The 18,021-nt window shown below is 42.2% G+C and overlaps 2 protein-coding genes across 3 annotated transcripts; one reads left to right on the top strand and one right to left on the bottom strand.

Moving 5' to 3' along the window:
- Window positions 1-178: 178 nt before the first annotated feature.
- On the top strand, window positions 179-12,853 carry idua (iduronidase, alpha-L-). Its single transcript, XM_023343244.1, has 14 exons — window positions 179-473; window positions 1,538-1,678; window positions 1,814-1,896; window positions 1,981-2,088; window positions 2,468-2,563; window positions 2,721-2,923; window positions 3,889-4,068; window positions 9,998-10,214; window positions 10,970-11,179; window positions 11,252-11,373; window positions 11,498-11,623; window positions 12,104-12,180; window positions 12,309-12,409; window positions 12,525-12,853. The coding sequence occupies exons 1-14, from the start codon at window positions 343-345 to the stop codon at window positions 12,623-12,625; spliced, it is 1,896 nt and encodes a 631-aa protein (XP_023199012.1). The 5' UTR covers window positions 179-342; the 3' UTR covers window positions 12,626-12,853.
- On the bottom strand, window positions 12,830-17,867 carry LOC102232330 (purpurin-like). Of its 2 annotated transcripts, none has more exons than XM_023343245.1 (8): window positions 17,713-17,867; window positions 17,114-17,168; window positions 16,450-16,548; window positions 14,038-16,358; window positions 13,717-13,853; window positions 13,506-13,618; window positions 13,214-13,426; window positions 12,830-13,128 (listed from the first exon to the last, which is right to left on the bottom strand). In XM_023343245.1, exons 4-8 carry the CDS (start codon window positions 14,149-14,151, stop codon window positions 13,118-13,120), a joined length of 588 nt encoding a protein of 195 aa, XP_023199013.1. In that variant the 5' UTR covers window positions 14,152-16,358; window positions 16,450-16,548; window positions 17,114-17,168; window positions 17,713-17,867; the 3' UTR covers window positions 12,830-13,117. The 2 variants fall into 2 exon arrangements, with proteins under 2 accessions (XP_023199013.1, XP_014330916.2); XM_014475430.2 differs by having other exon boundaries at window positions 12,830-13,426; window positions 14,038-14,152; window positions 14,292-16,358.
- Window positions 17,868-18,021: the final 154 nt, after the last annotated feature.

Raw genomic sequence — 18,021 nt, 5'->3', positions numbered from 1 at the left:
AGACGGGAAAACAAGAGGTTTTCTTTTTGCTTGTTTTTACTTGTGGATGGGGTGCATTCAAGCCAAAAACGTTAGTGTTGGCGTTAACTTACCAGACCACCTTCTGACTTGAAACGGTTCACCTTCACTGAAGACTACATTTACGTCGCGTTATATACGTCACCGTGTTCACGTGACCTGCTCACGGTTATCTGCCTCCTGGTTGGTTTGTTGCATGTTAGCTTGTTTTTTACCAGCAAAAGCTCAGTGTTTGAGCTTGTACTACAAAAAACATGCTGAGAAGAGGATAGACCGACAGTTTTGTCACTTTACGGGAGACATGTAAACGAACACGAGTTCATTATGTGGAGGAGTTTGCCTTTTCTTGCTTTATTTTGGTGCTTCTGTGAAACTTCTGGCGCTTATATCATCACAGTTGACGCGAAGCGACCAGAAAGAGAGCTCAGGCCATTCTGGAGAAGCACTGGCTTCTGGTAGGTCGCTTATGTCTTTCAAAGCGATATTTTTATTGAATTTTCCTCTTAAGCTAAAGTCACCAACCTTGGTTTTGCTAACCGCTGTCATGCGCATGCGCAAAAAAGAGTAAACTATAAACACGTGACGCAGTGATTCAACTTGAAAACGGGTTGAACTAAACATAATTTATGAAACCTTTAATCAAGTTTTTGTAACAATTCAAAATGTAAGACGCATTTTGGCTTGAAATCATGTCACGTGGGCCTGTAAGTAAAAACTACGTATCAAAGTTGAACGGAGTTATTCTAAATCAGTGTCGGCCTAGTTGAAGCACAACTTCAGCTTTGTGACAACTTTGTTCAGTTTCTGAAAATTGAATTTAAAAAAGTTTATTATAGCTTTACGCTTAATTTTTGAAGGTAAACATATAAACGCTGATTCATCTGTGCTGCTCAAGCAGACATAATTATTTCACACTGAATGCAGATCGATTGAGATTCAGAAACCTTTCAAGATTGCATATATATGGGATTGAGTCCAGAGGGATGACGGTTCTCCAGGTTTGAGAAGTCAAACATAATTTATTGGACATTTGACTGTGAGTAATAATAGAGATAATCATTCAATCTTCACAGCTCAGATCTATAAGATATCTGCCCATTTGTTCTCTCTTGGTGAAAACCTCCTGATCCAATTCCTTAAGACTCTATATGCACCTTGCTTTTAACATAAGACCATGATGGAAACATTTATGGTGCATTTGTACAGTGAGTCCAAGCTATGCAATGGTTTGACTTTAATCTAAACTCACAGATTCTTATAAAATATGCGATTAAAAACAATTCAATTTGGTAAAACTCTAAAATAACTTTTTTTCACTACTTTAGAAGAGACCCATCTGCTATTGTTCAGTTCCAACCTGCATTCTACGTTTATAATTTGCTTCCAATAAGCAAAATATATTTAGAATATTGTGTAATATTCTAAAGTGAAGTTATGTCTGCAAAGTATGAACAAATGACTCAAGACTTCACCACAGAACTGTATAAATGTCATAATTTTAAAACTTTTTCTCCTGCAGCCCTCCACTTCCTCACACCCAGGCTGACCAGTTTGACTTGAGCACTGACCAGCGGCTGAATTTGGCCTATGTGGGCTCGGTCCCACACGGAGGGATCCAGCAGGTTAGGATCCATTGGTTGCTGGAGCTGGTCACTTTACAGTAAGTCAACTAGCAAGCAAAAATATGCTGATGTACAAAATGTGGTTAATTATACACTGTGATTCATATTAGAGAAAGCATACCTACTGCCATATTAAAACAAGTGGGATTATTTTTTTTAATTCATTTTTGTAGACATGCTGGAGGAAAACCTCAGTATAACTTCACTAAACTGGATGAGCTGATAGAACTGCTGTCAGATAATGGGCTCCAACCAGGTACTGTGCTAAAAACACACTGCCTTTGCTGATAAATATCATCTTCATTGTGATATTTTGATAAATTGTTTTGACATATTTCAGGTTTTGAATTGATGGGCAGCGTCTCAAACTACTTCACTGACCTGGAGGATAAAGCCCAAGTGATTGAATGGAGAAATCTGGTTTATCTCATAGCCAAGCGATACATTGGTGAGTCTTTGTTTACTAATTAAGCTGTTTTACCTCAATGCTACCAGTCAAATGTCCAATAAAATATTAAAATGGAAGAATAAAGGTTGAAACGTATAGGAAAATTTAAAAAAAGTAACCATGGTTCACTGTTTGAGAGTAATATATTGAGGACCTCCAAGTCGCCGTAGCAACAGTTAGATGCCATTTACATACCAGCTGATTGAGAGTGATCTCCTATTATGGTTAAAATAAACATGTTGCTAAACTCTTCTGGGACTCTGTAACATTAATCTCAACTGGTTTATAGAAAATTATGTCTTTTTTTTTTTTGTAAAATCATAAATTCTATAAAATCTGATTCTATCTAAAAGATATTGTTGCTCATTTTAAATTCCAGACAAATACGGCGCAGGAAGAGTTTCTCAGTGGAACTTTGAAACGTGGAACGAACCCAATAATCATGACTTTGATAATGTCACCATGTCCATTCAAGGTAAACCCCAGAACACGTACATAACTCCATGCTATTTGTGTTGCACTGGAATTTGACTGCTCACAACGGAGAAACGCAGTCGCCAACAGACATTACTGATGAAGAATTTATATCAGGCCTCACTCCAGATCTCTGTTTTTCATCCACATACCTTCAGGGTTTCTAAATTACTACGATGCGTGTTCAGAGGGGCTGCGCGCTGCCAGCCCGCTCCTGAGGTTCGGCGGTCCTGGAGACTCTTGTCATTCTCCCCCCCGCTCTCCGTACTGCTGGGCCATGCTGCAGCACTGCTACAACGGCACCAATTACTTCACCGGAGAGACGGGCGTCAGGATCGACTACATAGCCCTGCACAAGAAGGCGGGTCGCACAGTCTCTTTTATGAATGCATGCTGTTGGATCACAGTTTAGCATATGATCAAAATGTTAATCAAAGGGGCGACGCGTGGCGCAGTGGCTAGAGTGGGAACCCCTGTCCTTGGTTCCTCTGACGCATGTCTTTCCTCCCCTTCCTGTCTGATTGCTATCAAATGAAGGCCACTTGTGCTGAAAAAAATATTTAAAGAAAAAACCTTATTGAAGTATTTTAAGTAAAACTCATGAAATGACTCATTGCACACACAGTGGCTTATTTCCGCTGTTTGTTTCTGTTTATTTTAGTGATCATGACTTAAAGCTTAGCACAAAACTAAACTGTCCACACTCAACAATCCGACTCTTCCTCAATCTCTTGAAAGGGCTTTGCTTCACTATCTTTCCAAGGCTGCAGATGCCCCTGTTACTTCTGCACCTTTTTCAGTCAAACTTTGTTCTTTTACTCAATTTTCTATCAATGTGCTTCGATACAGCAGTGTTTGAGCAGCTAGTTTTGTGGCTAAAAAACTAAACATGATTCTCTTTAAGAACACAAAACTGTTCTCTCTTTCCCAGGGATGCCGGGTTCAACACACGCTGTATTTTTCTTGTGTGGTGTTTGGCAAATTTACAATATTTCTTATAATCATCATTATTATTCGCACTCTCACGTTATTATATAGACCATAACAAAACATAGCACTTATGTTTTTTAAAATGTTTTATTATCAGTGCTATGTGACATTTTTATTTTCTAAGGAGCTGAATTTGGAAAAAGGCATAAGAATTTAGATGAAAAGAATTAAACATTTGAAATTGATCAGTTTGTGTGTAATAAATCAATGTAATTATGGCAAAATAGTACTTTTTGAATTTAATCAGTGGAATAATTATATTTGTTAATAGTATTTTTATGAATTGAGATAAAGCTGTGGTATAGAAAAAGCTGACTCTCTGTTTCCGTCTCCTAGGGAGGGGGTTTCTCTTTGCCCATTCTCCAGAAGGAGCTCCAGACAGTAGGGGAAATCCAGAAACGCTTCCCCAGCTTCCGCAGCGTCCCTGTCTACAACGATGAGGCCGACCCTCTGGTGGGATGGTCCAAACCTCAGGACTGGAGGGCTGACGTGACCTACGCTGCAATGGTGGTAAAAGTAAGGCAAAAATAACCCCAAAAAAACAATGTAAGTGCAGACAAAATAAGTAATAATTCATCACTTACTCGGATTCCATCTGTCATCTCTTCTTCTTCTTCTTCTTCGTGTGAGAGGAGGGTGAGTGGAGAGCGGAAGAAGAGTGAAAGAGCGAGCGATTGTGTATTTTTCTATCTTTGGTTTTTTCTTACTGTTTATTCACTGGGTGTTTGTGTTACTTGTTTAATTGTGATTTTGTGTTAGTTTTGTCACGTTTTAAGGGGATTTTGTGGGTTTGGGTGTGGCCGTCAGGCCGGCGTCTCAGGACGCCATGGTGGCTGGTGGTGGGTCTTTCTCCACGCTGACGCGGAAGAACGGCATCAAGGTGGGTGCTGGTTCTCCGTGCAGCGTGGAGGAAGTTTGTCTGGCTGTGGGTGATGTGATTGGGCACGGGAGCATAAGGTCGGCAGCACGGATGAATGGAGCGGTGGTGTGTTTTGTGGAAAAAGTTGAGCAGGCTCAACAGCTAGTGGAGGTGGGCGTTTCTGTAGGCGATTTGTTCTTACAAGTCTCGCCACTTACCTTACCTGCAACGAAGGTAACGCTGTCAAACGTTCCTCCGTTTATAAGTGACGAGTTCTTGATTAAAGAGTTGTCGAGGCACGGTAAGGTGGTGTCGCCGCTAAAAAAGGTTCCAACAGGGTGCAAATCACCTTTACTAAAACATGTTGTATCCCATAGGAGGCAACTCTTTATGATTCTAAATCGAAAAGATGACGAGTTAAATTTACGATTTCACGTGAGGATTGATTAATTTGACTATGTTTTGTTTGCCACGTCCTCAAATATGAAATGTTTTGGTTGTGGCAAAGAAGGCCACATCATAAAAATGTGCCCAGACAAGGCCGAACCGGCCCCGCAGGGTCCGGCGAAGCAGCAGGCGGCTGGTGAGATAACAGGAAACCCGCCTAGTGAAGGTAGGGCAGCGGAGGAGCCCGCTGCCGCTGCGGGAGAACCCGCTGCCGCTGCGGAGGAATCCGCGGCTGCTGCGGGGAAACCCGCTTCCGCCGTGGAGGGACCCGCGGCTGCTGCGGGAGGACCCTCGGTTGCTGCGGAGGAGGCCGTGGCGGCTGCGGGGGAACCCGCGGTGGTGGTGGAAGAGCCCGCTGCAAGAGAACTGGAGAGAGGTACAGTCGTGAGTGAGGGAGCGTTGGGAATGAGTGTGTGTGTGGGTATGGATGAGAGCACGGTGGTGTGTGGTGATGAGGTGAATGGTGGTGAGGGTGGAAGTGTTGAGGGGGAGAAAGACGGTGTGCAGAGAGAGCAGGAGGAGGTGAAGGGCGATGAGGAGCATTTAGTGTGTGGAGGTCAGGGAGAGAGAGTAGAGGAGGAGGTGGGTGGACAGAATGAAAGGAGGAACAGTGTAGAGTCGGTTGTTGGAGCAGGAGCGGAGGGAGAGACAGGTGAAACAGAGGAGGGGATGGAGCTAGAGGCTTCTGCCCCCAAAAAAAGGCGCAGCAAAAGGAAAAATGTGGTGGCTGCTGTGCAAGCAAGTAAACAGGCCAGCAAGCTGGTTGCAGACAGGAGGGAGGTGTCAGATAGCAGTGACAATGAAGACTGGTTCTCTGACACCAGTGAGGTGTCCGTAAACCAAAGTAGCAGTAAAGAACCTAGGTACCCGGTAGAATCTTACAGAACCTTTTTGCAACAAACCAAGGGATTGAGGGGAGTAAAAATAGAAAGTTACTTTCCAAATTTAAGACTATTTTATTTTTCTGCAAGATATCATATCAGAAACAAAGAGGTATCAGGTTTTACAGATACAGAAGTTTTTAGATTAAAGAAAATAATGTCAAAAGCTAGGAAACAATTTTGAGTAAAAATGATGTACAGTAGTTTTTTATTATTTTTTATAAGGTTTTTATGTTTTGGTTTTAGCTTCTTACCCAATATGGATTCTTTTAAAATTGCATCTTTAAATCTTAACGGGGCGAGGGTAGCTCAGAAACGTGCATTGATATACCAAACATTAAACCAGAAGAAAATTGACATCATTTTTTTACAAGAAACTCACAGTGATTCCTTAATAGAAACAGACTGGGGCAGAGAGTGGAGGGGGGAGGTCATTTTAAGTCACGGCACCTCCCAGAGTGCAGGGGTGGGTTTTCTGTTCTCCAGAGCTTTCACCCCAAACTCCACAGAAGTTGAGCACGTCGTTCAAGGGAGGTGTCTTTTAGTCAAAACAAAATTTGATCATTTTAGCCTGGTTTTTATCAATATTTATGCTCCCATCACCAATGCAGAAAAAAAGCGTTTTTTTGAAAAAATTGGGGAAAGGCTGGGTGATTGTGGGTCGGAAGATTATGTTTTTATAGGTGGGGATTTTAATTGTACGGAAAACGAGTTTTTAGATCGTAATCATGCAGAGCCGCATCCAGCGGCCCAACATGCTCTGCGGCAGCTGGTCTCGTCTCACGGCCTGGTGGACGTATGGAGGAGGATGCATGCAGGCTCCAGGCAGTACACATGGTCCCACATTAAGGAAAACCGAATCTCTTTAGCTCGACTTGATCGTTTTTATTGTTTTAAACACCATTTTAACGTGTTTAAAACATGCCAGATTTTACCGGTGGCTTTTACCGATCACTCGTTGCTTTTAGGTAGCGTTTTTATCAGAAACATTTTACCTAGAAGCGCTTACTGGCATTTTAACTCTGTTTTAACTTATGATCGGGGTTTTAGGGAGATTTTAGGTTATTTTTGGACTGGTTTTAGACAGAGAAAGTCTGATTTTACCAGCCTGAGACAGTGGTGGGACCATGGTAAAGTGCAAATAAAACTGCTGTGTCAGCAGCATACTCTCAATGTCACCCGTGACATCACCGGATCTATTAGAGATCTGGAGATGAACATCGTGGAGTTAGAACGACTTAGTGAATCCACAGGAAATCGAGAGCACATTGAAGCTCTCAAATCTAAAAGGCTAGTTTTAGCAAACCTGCTGGAGAATAAAGTCCAAGGCGCATTGGTCAGGTCCCGGATCCAGAACATCACGGAGATGGATGCTCCCTCTAGCTTCTTCTTTAGCTTGGAGAGGAAGCACGGGCAGAGGAAGCAGATCCACTCTTTGCTGTCGGACACGGGGCAGCAACTGAGTGAACCAGGGCAGATCAGGAGGAGGGCTGTGGAGTTTTACCGTTCTTTGTTCCACAGCGAATATAAAGAGAACGAGGAACTGTTCGAGGAGTTCTGTGACGAACTGCCTCAGGTCTCCGAGGAGACAAACACCGAGCTGGAGCGCCCTCTGGGGCTCCAGGAGCTCCACACAGCCCTCCTCAGCATGCAGGGCCAGAAGTCCCCAGGCGTTGACGGGCTCACTGTGGAGTTCTACAAGGCCTACTGGGATCTTCTGGCCCAAGACTTGCTAGACGTATACAATGAGAGCCTGCTTACTGGTTCACTCCCCCTGTCCTGCCGCAGGGCAGTGATCACCCTGCTGCCCAAAAAGGGAAACCTGCAGGACATCAAGAACTGGCGCCCCGTGTCCCTCCTCTGCACCGACTACAAAATTCTCTCCAAGGCCCTGGCCACTAGGCTGGGAAGAGCTATGGAGCAGGTCATCCACCGGGATCAGACCTATTGTGTCCCCAGCAGGTCCATGGTAGATAACATCTACCTAATTCGGGACGTTTTGGAGGTCTCCGGTTCATTGGGTTTCCAAACGGGCTTGATTTCACTAGATCAAGAAAAGGCATTCGACCGCGTCGAACACGGCTTCCTCTGGGAAACCATGAGGAGGTTTGGGTTCGGCGAGGGTCTTATCGCCAAGATCCAGGTTTTGTATAGTGATATTGAGAGTGTGCTGAAGATCAACGGCAGCATGTGTGCTCCTTTTAGGGTGTGTAGAGGCGTTCGACAGGGCTGCGCGCTCTCGGGGATGCTCTACGCACTCTCCCTGGAACCCCTCCTCCAGAAAATACGCTCGACTGTTCACGGTCTGGTTTTACCCGGTTTTAAAAACAATATGGTTTTATCTGCCTATGCTGACGATGTCGTTGTTTTTATTAAAGATCAGCGGGATGTCACTGTTTTAACCGAGATCACGAAAAAGTTTTCAATTCTGTCCGCTGCGAGGGTGAACTGGGGAAAAAGCGAAGCCCTGGCAGTCGGCGAGTGGTCCAACGGGCTCCCAGTTCTCCCTCAGGGTCTTTTATGGAAAAAGGATGGTTTTAAATATCTCGGTGTGTTTTTAGGCGATAAACATGTTGTAAAAAAGAACTGGGAAAATATTGAAGAAAAAATGAAAAACAAGTTATCAAAATGGAAATGGTTACATTCACAAATGTCCTACCGAGGTAGAGTGTTGGTTTTAAATAATCTAGTCGCTTCACAGCTGTGGCACAAACTTGCGGTGTTAGACCCGCCATCTGGGCTACTTGCAAAAATCCAAACAGAGATGGTCAATTTCTTTTGGAACGGTCTACACTGGGTGCCACAGTCTGTCTTGTTTTTATCAAGAGAGGAGGGGGGTCAGGGCCTCGTCCACCTGGCCAGTAGAACGGCTACTTTTAGATTACAGTTCCTCCAGAAGTATTTGACAGGTTCCCCTGTATGGAAGGACGTGGCCAGCTGCATTCTCAGACGTGTTAATTTTCTGGGGCTGGATGCTGCTCTGTTTTTAACTGATTTTAGTTTTTTAAAGTTAAAGGGGTTGCCTCAATTTTATCAAAGTGTTTTAAGATCCTGTGCTTTTTTTAAACTGCACAGGACAAAATCGCATAATTCTCTGCATTGGCTTTTAGAAGAACCGTTGATCTGTGGAGCGAGATTAGACGTCTGCGACAGCACCGTGCCGGGCTGTTCTGAGGCGCTGTCTGGGTCCGGGACGGTGACCCTGCGGCGGCTGATAGTGGTGGCTGGACCGGACTTTGCCAACGTCCAGGAGGTCAGCACACTGTTGAAGATCCGGTCCGCCAGGCTGACACAGCGCTTCCTGGAGAGGGTGAAGGAGCGAATGACGGCTGGGGAGAGGCGGCTGCTACAACTACACGCCACAAAAGAGTGCCTGCCTGATCCGAATGACCCGTTCCCTGACGTGTCCCTGGATCCCAATTTTGGGGAGGAAAGTGGCCCCCTGCTGCAAAGCCCAGGATTAGGGATGGAGCTCTGCAAAACGGGGCCAAAAATACTATATAAATACTGCGTAAAGATCCTGAACAAGAGAACTCTTTGTAAAAGATCCGTCAGTGTATGGACTGACAAACTGGGAGGGCAAAAGCCTCAGTGGAGGACTTTATACAAACCTCCGATAAAGAAAAGGACTGGTGATCTGCAGTGGCGGATCCTGCACGGTGCCATCGCCACGAACTCGTTTTTATCGGTCATCAGTCCTGGGGTTTTAAACGAGTGTCCTTTTTGCAGTTTGTCCGAGAGTGTTTTTCATGTTTTTATAGATTGCGTACGTTTAACTAGTTTTTTACATTTTTTAGCGAGCATTTTTAGCCTCTTTGGCGTGGTTTTTACCAATTCTGTTTTTATAAATGGTGTACATTATAGTCGATCCACTAGTTTTAAATCCCGGATTTTAAATTATTAATTAGCCGAGGCCAAGATGGCTATTTATATAACTCGACGGGACAAAATGCAGGCTGGACCTCAACTCGACGCGGTGAGTCTGTGGAAGGTGAACATCAGGGCTAGGTTGAGGTTAGAGTTTTGTTTCTACAGAGTCACCGAAAATTTGACGGGGTTTTTAGAACTGTGGGCTTTTAATAATATATTGTGCATCATTTCTGATCAGGGAGAACTAAAATATAACAAAGTGTTAATGTAAATATTTATTTGTTTTAGTATCTTTGACCTGATTTATGTAATGTTTTTATTGTTGAATTATTGTACAATAAATGTATTGTTAAAAATCTTCTTCTTCTTCTTCTTCTTCTCCAATCAGATAATAAAGCAGCACCAGGATCTGCTTCTGGCTAACCCCAATAACACCATCAACTACACCCTTCTGAGCAACGACAACGCCTTTCTGAGTTACCACCCGCACCCGTTCACTCAGCGCACGCTGACCGCTTGTTTCCAGGTCAACAACACCCGGCCGCCTCATGTCCAGCTCATCCGGAAGCCCGTCCTCACCGTCATGGGCCTGCTGGCTCTGCTAGGTGACGTTCTCAAAAGTCAGGGTGTCTGTACATCATTTAAGACTTAGATTTGTGTATCTAAAATTAAGACCTTAAAATGTTTTAAATTCATTAAAGAAAATGTAAGTTGGCCTTAAATACAGTAATCACAGGTCTTAAATTTTGTTGTGATGGGACTATTTAATCTTTTATACTCTATATAGGTTTTTTATTACAGGACTTTTCTATAGGCAAACGTTTGAGTCGCACACAGACATCTTCTCACACTGCATCCAGTGTCTTGAGGCGGTTGGTAGCGAACTGCTAGTACTTGCTACCTAGCTGTTTTTGTGTCATCATGGGTAGTTGTAAATTTACTGGCAGTTCTCCACTGACTCGCTTCTGTCGCCGACCCATACCACGTGCATTTTGTTCAAAAAAGCTTGACACTATATGGGTTAAGACTGTACAGTGTGAGGAGCTCAAAACTGCTCCCAAGCGTTACAAAAAGCCCCCAGACATATCATAAATTTGGTACTCTTAAAAAAAATAAAAAGCACTTTTTTTGTGGTGATTGTGACAGAGCTTAAATTTTATTCATAACAGTTTTAAAATGGTCTCATACAGTATTAAATTTGAGTTGGTGACACCTGCTGAAACACCAAAATCATCGAATCTTTAAAAATTTTGCCTCAGAAAAACTGTGTGATTCATCAACAGTGATTTTTTGTTGTTGTTTGTTTTTAATGTCATGCATGCGGCTAATATTGAACTCCTGCACGTCATTCCTCTATAAGGAGAAACACAAGTCCTGGCTCAGGTTTTAAACTCTGGACGTCAAGAAAACAGCACCGTGGGCGTTCTCGCCAGCACCCACAGACCTGTGATCCATGGCGGGTCCGACAGCTGGCAGGCGGCGGTCCTGGTCTACAACAGCGACGACAACAGCACTTCCCAACGCATCGATGATGTTGCAGTCGAGCTGAAAGGACTAGCTGAGCAGAAGGGTAAGCTTTTGACAAAATCCTGCAGCTTAGATAGAATGTTTTAGTCCAGCTCAGTATCTGTTTGTTGTCCAGGTCTGGTGTACGTCACCTACTACATGGACAATAACGTTACCAACCCACACCAGCTGTGGCAGAGCATGGGCAGCCCTGACTTCCCCACCACACAACAGTTCAGACAGCTCAGGAGTGTGGAGGTAATTATTTCTAAATAAAACCATCTAAACAAGGTTTTAATTCTGGATGGAAAAAAATTCTGCCGATTATGGCCATAATTTTTAATCTGCAGCTTCTGACCCACTGATGATGTGTCACTGTTAGGACCCCCGGACTGACGGACCTCAGAAACTTCCTCCTGGCGACACTCTGACTCTAAAAGCCAAACTGTCTCTTCCCTCCGTCCTCCTAGTCCATGTTTGTGCCCGGCCTGAGGTCGGACCAGACCAGGTTGGAAAAAGTTTCAGTCTTTGTTACGAACAGGCTGCAGTAATTACACACACTTGTTCATTCTTATGTGCTTTCAGGGCCTTGGAGTCATATCCTTTGAACTTTTTTTTTTCTTTACATTGTGTTACATTTACTGAAAACAATCTAATCAGTCAGGATTTTGTGTGATAAATCAAAACAAAGTAGTCCTTAATTAAGACCTTGATCGAGAAGGTTTCTAACTTTTTTTTCCGAAAACAAATCTGAATAGTTTGACATAAATTTGTATTCATACCCCGTTATTGTAACAGCTCTAAACAAAATCTAGTTCAACCACTTGCCTTCAGAAGTGAGTTGATTAGAAATGGAGACCATCAGCACGGAGTCTGTGTTTGTACCATGACAAAATGTGTTATTAATATGAATATTTTATGGCGTTGCAGCCAAATAAGTTTTAGTTAGCACTGTTTTCTACCACAAGCTGTGTTTTGTCGTTGTCAGGTCAATGGTTTACGCTTCATCAGGATCACCAAAGGCCAAGTCCTCGTTATCTGGTCAGATCACTGTGTTGGTTCAAAGTAAGAGCAATGGCTAATATTTCTTTGAGTTTGACTATTTTATTCAAGGAAAATGGATTAAACGAGTCACTGTAGTGTCCTTTCAAAGGTTAGGTGATAGCCTTCACTTCTGACTCCATGTTTTGTAGATGCATCAAGACGTTTGAAGTAGAATTTTCTACGGACCAGAAGGAATTCAGTCGGGTTAATGCTCAGGACACCATTTTTACTTCTTACGTCTACTCACCAGGTAGACATGTTTTCCCCTCTCCTTTTTTTCTGTTCTTTTTGGGGATGTAAATTCTGATCTTCACTGCAGCCTCAGAGCTGGTAATTATAATCTATCCATCATGTTTGTGTTGCAGTGGACCAGAAGGTTGGGGGTCTGTACCGAGTTCGAGCTGTGGACTACTGGGGCCGGGCCGGGCCCTACTCTCTGCCGGAGAGGTTTTCAGACGGGGAGTAAACAGTAGCACATTTTAGAGACATTTAGTTTGCTGATTCCCATGTGTGGCTTGTTGAGTGAAATCACACCTCAGACGACGTTACAGACGCATCCGACTCCTTTACAAACGTAAAAAAACTCACGTATTGAATTATTGCTATTTTATATAAACTTGTTCACATGAAGATTTTTACAAAAACAAAAGACAAACTACTTTTTTTTTTTAAATAAAATTTATTGTCAGCAGCACAGAACAATTCACATCAGATGTTACCCGTCAGCGAGTTACAATAACATTCTTTGAGAAAATCGTGCTATTTATTGGATTTTGCTTTGAACTATCTTAGAAGTGTGTTGTAGCGTTTCATGGAGTGCGGGATTCATCAGACAACTAAGATGAGAGTGTAGTATTGCACGATTCCCCTGTGAAGAGTTGCGTCTTCATCCTGGGCATTTTAGTCGGTCCAGATTGACAAAGTGCAATCGCTCGTCCACCGTCAGCCTGGAAGCTGTTTAACACGCCCCTGTTGAAGAGAGACAAATGCCTTTTAAGTTTAAATGCTCTCTATAGCCTTTATATTGCAAGTCAAATGCGTGCTTGTTGCGTACCCGACTGCAGCACGGGCTGGAACTGTCCGGCCATGCAGATTTCCTCCTGCTTCTGCCGGACGACTCTCTGGATGGCTGGGGGAAGGCCGCGAGGGTTGCGGGAGAAGACCAGCGCGTAGCCGTCCTCGCAGCTTCCGTCCTCCTTAAGGGTGCGGCAGGCATATGTGATGGCGTAGTTGTCGTAGTCTGTGTCGATGATCCAGTAGTTGTCACCTAGCGAAGCAGAGAGACATGTTTGTATTGACTACACTGAGATAGAGGAGGATGAAACATGCAGCTCTCGTAGGCTTACCGCCGCTGGACAGGTAGCTGGCCAACCCTTGGTAGTTCATGAACATCTTGCCTGGTGTGTTGGGGTCAGGTACTGAGTACTGAGCAGCCATGTCTGCACAGACAACCCAGAACCTGAAGATGGGATAGAGTAAGAACATTTCAGCTGAAATGCTGGGAGCTGTGTATTGTACAGATTTCAGTCTAGTAAGTTTAAAAAAAGAAAAACCAACCCAAAGAGAGTGACTCTGCCTCTGGAGGAGGCCACCATGGCACCGTCGTCCGCAACAGTGTACTCAGCAGAGATGTTGTCCTGCAGGAACAAACCCTCAGGGTCTTTCTTCTGCAGGGCGTACCATTTACCTGCATACTGCCAAGGAAAAAAGATAAACAGATGCATTAACAGATATTTCATCAATTAGTGTGGCTTTACACAGAGTGTACAGCTGAATTAGCAAAATGCAAAAAAAAAAATGTCACACTCTATGCTGATGATATTGTTCGTTATAAGGAGAATGCTATTCTGGAAGTGGAAATAGAAGTTATGTACTCACCCTTTGGGGATCAAAGTCTTGTTTAACTGTGAATCTGTCCACCACACAAGAGGCCAGGCTCTGCTCCACACAGGCCAGGAAAAGCATCACCAACCCCAAGAGCTGGAAGTCCATTCTAAGTCAAGCCAAGAAAGAAACCTAGTTGCCTTTCGCTTTTGAAGTCTCCGCATATGGCTTAAAGGTAGGACAAATTTATAGAAACCGATAGGTTTCTATAAACCTCTTATTGGTCCCTGAAGGCATCATTTCCTTACCTGAGGTGCAGAGCAAATCCACAGGAAGATTGCAGTTCAGAGATGTGTTGCCGTGTTTTAGCTGTGCCGAGAAGCCTGTGAGCGAGCCTTTTATACCGGAGCCACAGACGGGCTGTCTGAGTATTCTCACTTCTTCAGCCTAAATGTAGATTTTAAATCTAGCATTAATCCAGTTATAGAAATCCCTGCCTGTAAGCTGATGAGCCTTCACGTTCAGGAGCATGCAGGCTTTATGTAATTTTTTTTTTTTTTTTTGCCAGGCTGCAGTTGATTATGGCGGATGCAAAGGAAGATTAAACTTGTTTGAACCCTGAGTCACGCTGCAAAGGCTCTGTGGTATTTTATGTGCAATATAGTGAAATTAAAGATGCTTTTGCAATGTTGGACATTTTGTAATGTCCTTAAAATACATATATATTTTTCAGGAAATTATTTTCACGTTTTATATTTACAAGTTGCTACGTCCAGCAACTTTAAAATTAGGCTTGCAAATGTATGTTTTTGTATTTCTTTAGCCATAAAGGGTGAGAATGAGATGGCCACCGTGGAAACCAGCTATGAGTAATGTGTTATGTCAGTAGAGGTTCAGGTGTTTTCGTCTCCCGTCAGCTTGTCTGTAAATGCTGCCAGGTCTAATCCTAGGCTGAACGTCTGCTGCACAGAACTGCCAAAATGCATTTAATAAGGATAATGCCTATACATAAGCAAAGGATCTGTGAATTCAAAGATGTTGCTGTAAATTAAGCTGCAGACATGAAAGTATTTTCTTTTTAAAAAATCTTGGGTTTTCTGATTTGTATAGAACCACAAACTGTGAGCAGAATATCTTGGTATTAGTTTGTTTCACCTGTCAAGTCAAAACATCTGCGCTTTGAGTAGCTGCACTAAATTTAAATCCAACTAAATATGAAACCACAGCAGCTGCTTGGCTCAGTTAACTAATCTGAAAACTGTAGATTTATCAACAATCTCTTGAAGAGGCGGCTTTCCTTAGCCACAGGTGACGGCAGGTTAAACTGTTTATGGGGTCACGTCTGGTGTGTGGGTGCAGGACAAAGTTGTGCAACAACAAGATGTAAAAATACACGTTACGCATTTAAATGAACTCCTCACACCTCCATGGCAGATGAAGATTGACGCCATCTATGATAAAACCGAGGACTTGGTGACCTTATTACAGGCTTTTAGTTTCTAAATTAGAAATTCTGATTTAAAACAGTGACATATTAAATCATTTAAATTGGTGGTTTTCAAGACTAAACTTACAGTTTCTCAATGTTTTTGGTTCTTCGTGTGAGGATTCAGAGTTTCCTCAGGCTTTTAGAGAACATAAAGATAAGCTCTTTTAAAGAAATCAACATATTTTAACCAATCACCTTGGAGGTATAAAATATATAAAATCAGGCAAACATCTGAATATGTAACTGTGAAATGATAAAAATACAAGGCAGAATGTTTCATTCTGCAGAGATGATTCGAACACCTTTAGCTGTTAGAAATTGTTTAGGAAAAAGTTAATCAGCAAGCATTTTGCTTAGTTAATAAAATAAAACCTATGGGGTTTTATTAAATGTGCATAATATTAAAAACCATAATAATCAACCACCTTTAATACATTAATTACTGATCATCTTTTCCTCTGAAAAAACAACAAGGAGCAAAGCCATGTATTTATTTTTTTAATACATTTAAAGAACAAAATTATTTATGATGCTGTACAGAGCCAGAGATCTAAAAGGTGTTTAAGTAAATGTACCAACAATAAACTGAACAGTTATGAGGGAGGAAAAAAATATACATTTTATATTTTATGTCCTGTATTTATGAAATTTCTTCAATTCAAATGTCAACATAAATTTCTGAGTGTAGCTGCATTTGAAGTTATTTCTTCTCATGTAACTAAATTACAGTTTCTGGGAAACTGGAGGAGGGGAGTTGTTTTCATTGCGACAGTGAACCAGCGTGGCCTGACTTTGCCACCGTTACTCCAGGAAAAGGTTGGAAAGTGCACAAGGATGTCTCCAAAGGACAGTCCAGAGCTTTACTTCAGGATGGTGTCTTCATTAGCTGTGAGGTGGAGGGTAAGAATGTAAAGAATCATGCAACAATATTTGGATTATGGACTTGATTTGTATATGAATAAGAGTGAAGATGTTACCTTCTGCTAACTGCTTGGCAATCTTCTCCTGCTCCTCTCGAGCTTTCTTCTCCTCCTCCTCAATCCTCCTTTCCTCGGCTGCAATAGGCTTCAGATAATCTGAGGAGGGTGAAGTCAGAGTTGCAAACTAAGTCCAGTCAGAATTTCCTTTCTAACTTGCTCAGTTTGGAGAGGATTAGTTGAAAACCATCCATGTACAAGATATAAATTGTTGAAGGTGGACATAATTAAAAAGATAATACCCCCACATATTAAAACTATGTTTATTTCAGTTAATTTCATAGTCCCATATTGTAGACACACTGGGAATTCAACAGGAGAAAAGTTCAGGATTTAAACATTTAAATTAATTATTTGTGTGGTAAGTTACCGCTCCTATATAAAGGCTGATTTACATATTCAAACTATCAGGTGACTATTCTACATACTTGTTACATTATAAAAAATTTTGCTATTATAATTTACATTCCATTTAAAATACAGAGAATGCTAGTTTACCTAATCTAACCATGCCATCAGAAGTTGTACGATCATGTCTGGTCTTAAAATATTATCAAAACCATGTTTATTAGCAACTACTCTCTCATATGTGATATGCAGCATGCATTGCTACTTCTATAAACAAGTTAAAAATAACTGTATGATGACTTATTTAATAACTTACCATATCGCCGTTTACCGTAGATAATGCCAGCAATTAAAGCTGAATACCTGGCAGTCTGCAACAGAAACAAAACCGTTCACTAGTGACAATTTCTAGTTTCCTTGTCATACACACTATGAACACTAGGGGGAGACAGGCGTTAAATGAATTGTAAAACATGTTCAACTTAAGCTAAATAACGTGAGTAATACATGATATCACATGTATTAAATATAAACGATAAAACCTTTACAGTTTGAAAGTGGAAAAACGGAACACGTGGTTCGTTTTTCAATTAGTAACAATTAACTATCGTTTCATTGCAGGTAGCTAAAAAGTGTTAGCTTTAGCAACGTAAACTATGACACAAACCTTCACTCTTGCGTTAATCAGGGTGTTATTTAAACGGACTGCAACATGCACTTCTTTGCTAATCTAGACTGAATGAAAGCTTGTACTATGTTTCCATTTACCCATTCTCTTCGAGCTAATATATCCTGATTATAGTTAGCATGTTGGTGACTCCGGACGAGTTGCCCACTAAGTGTGGAAAATTATTCTAGCAGTTTTACACTAAATTACTTAATGAGCGTTTCGGTAACATATTTAACAGCACAAACCTTTATTAAAGGCGACACTGCAACAGGAGGAGCCATGGTTCAACTGCAGGCCAGCGGTTAGCAACAGAGGTCACTTTACCACCGTCGAGAGGAGAGCCGTCTTCTTCTTCGGGGAAAGTCTTGCTTACCGCTTAATCTGTCACAATTGAACTGCTGCCATCTTCCGGACACAAATAGCTATGCAAGGGACTGTGCTTCTTCTTCTTCTTTTTTTATGGCGTTTGGCAAGCAACTTATTAATGTGCATTACCGCCATCAACTGGAATGGAGTGTGGATTGGGATGCTGCATATATAGTCCCCCCCCCCCA

The sequence above is a fragment of the Xiphophorus maculatus genome, chromosome 12 (genome assembly GCF_002775205.1).
Source record: "Xiphophorus maculatus strain JP 163 A chromosome 12, X_maculatus-5.0-male, whole genome shotgun sequence".
Taxonomy (NCBI): Eukaryota; Metazoa; Chordata; class Actinopteri; order Cyprinodontiformes; family Poeciliidae; genus Xiphophorus; species Xiphophorus maculatus.
Note: the sequence above shows the minus strand (reverse complement) of the source record. Positions and strands in the feature narration are given on the sequence as shown.

What these genes read in the sequence shown, in the direction of transcription:
- idua (XM_023343244.1), top strand. Translation starts at nt 343, where the DNA reads ATGTGGAGGAGTTTGCCTTTTCTTGCTTTATTTTGGTGCTTCTGTGAA. An exon ending in ACATAGCCCTGCACAAGAAG is followed by an intron (nt 2,924 to 3,888) that starts GCGGGTCGCACA and finishes TCCGTCTCCTAG; the next exon opens with GGAGGGGGTTTCTCTTTGCC. An exon ending in GACAGCTCAGGAGTGTGGAG is followed by an intron (nt 11,374 to 11,497) that starts GTAATTATTTCT and finishes TGTCACTGTTAG; the next exon opens with GACCCCCGGACTGACGGACC.
- LOC102232330 (XM_014475430.2), bottom strand. Translation starts at nt 14,151, where the DNA reads ATGGACTTCCAGCTCTTGGGGTTGGTGATGCTTTTCCTGGCCTGTGTG. An exon ending in AAGACTTTGATCCCCAAAGG is followed by an intron (nt 13,854 to 14,037) that starts GTGAGTACATAA and finishes TTTCCTTGGCAG; the next exon opens with TATGCAGGTAAATGGTACGC. An exon ending in CAGCTACCTGTCCAGCGGCG is followed by an intron (nt 13,427 to 13,505) that starts GTAAGCCTACGA and finishes CTGCTTCGCTAG; the next exon opens with GTGACAACTACTGGATCATC.